Source organism: Penaeus monodon, chromosome 25, assembly GCF_015228065.2.
Source record: "Penaeus monodon isolate SGIC_2016 chromosome 25, NSTDA_Pmon_1, whole genome shotgun sequence".
NCBI classification, from domain to species: Eukaryota; Metazoa; Arthropoda; class Malacostraca; order Decapoda; family Penaeidae; genus Penaeus; species Penaeus monodon.
This window is the reverse complement of record NC_051410.1, coordinates 10,678,176-10,679,514: the sequence shown is the minus strand read 5'-3', so window position 1 is coordinate 10,679,514 and position 1,339 is coordinate 10,678,176. Positions and strand designations below refer to the sequence as shown.

The 1,339-nt window shown below is 40.6% G+C and overlaps 1 protein-coding gene across 1 annotated transcript in view; it reads right to left on the bottom strand.

The window, feature by feature from the left end:
• Positions 1–1,339, bottom strand: part of LOC119589318 — a gene marked incomplete in the record, with an annotated part of 10,654 nt that overhangs the window by 7,175 nt on the left and 2,140 nt on the right. The window contains 1 exon segment of the mRNA XM_037937939.1: positions 666–798. Coding sequence (XP_037793867.1) covers positions 666–798 — 133 coding nt within the window.

The window sequence follows — 1,339 nt, the reverse complement described above, 5'->3', positions numbered from 1 at the left end:
CAGGCCTGTTAATGAGTGTAAACATCTGACACCCCGGTACTGACGCACATATAGAAGCATTCATGGTCAATATTCAGATTTTTCAGCCAAAAAAACGTGTCTTGCTCAGAACTAAACACCTCGCAACCCCCAAGCTGAGAACCACTTCTCAGGTTATTTTCAGGAACTCCGAGTTCGAGGCCCAGAACGTCGTCACCTTTAGCGAGGAGGCGATATAAATAAAACTTACGAAGCTTTTTTTACCACGGCGGCGTACTAAATTGCAGTTAATAAGGGACGGGGCCAACGGATCTTCCGTACGGTTCAAGGGCACAGATGTTAATACTTTTAGCTAGATTATATCAATGAAGGAAGTAATGTGTCTGCCACCTTTGCTCTGTGTAGTGAACGGTATATTGCCAATGCCAATTGGTCATATAATAAAAAAAGAAAAATACTCGCACAATTTGCGTTTGATCATGTTCTGTCTGTGAGTAGAGTTGTGTTTGTCTTGTAACCTCGATCAGAATATGAAATACATTCAGTACTAATTCTGCTCGACTTGGCATTTGCGCAAGTACTCTGTAAACAATACACAAAACATACACAGATATAAGCTCTTTTTCACACAAGAAAAACTATGGCTTACCAAAAAAATAACTGACAAGACGAGAAAAAAAACTGACCCATTGACGTAGGCAGACCATGACGTGCCAACCACAATGAAGCAGAAATGGTACCACACGTCAGGTACGAAGGTGTGGTTCATCCAGCTGAAGAGGTACTTCCCACCCACGGCCAAGAAAACGCAGTTAGGTCCTGTGGTAGAGATGGTTGGGAGGATTAGGGAAGTCGCCATTATAGTACGATGGTTTTAGTAACTAGTCGTTATTAGTGTGAAGGGATTAGTGTGAACTGTAAACATGAATTTCCTTCTTTTTTATTATTGCCTGCTTGGTTTTTAATCTTAATTTAATTTTAGTTATCAAAAGAAATGTTTATTCTAATATGCTGAAAACAAAATCGCGGAAAAAACAACAAATACATCAAGTAAACAATGAAAATCCTACCACATGATGTAAACACAGAGATTCGAATGAAAATAAACGAAACTTGAACGCAGGCCAAACATTTTTTTTGTGTGTTTCTGAATCTTACGCTATTTCTCTCTTTCGAGACTGTTAACTTTGGCAATCTAACGTGAACAGATGATCAAGCTCAGCAGGGCGCCCCCTTCCGTCCCTCGTCTCGTTTCCCATCAATTTCATTATCGTAAAATCTCTCTGCTGAGCTCTTTGTTGATGCGAAGTGATTTCGTGTAGCAGCGCATCGTTAGGGTGGGAGAGGAAGGGGATACTTC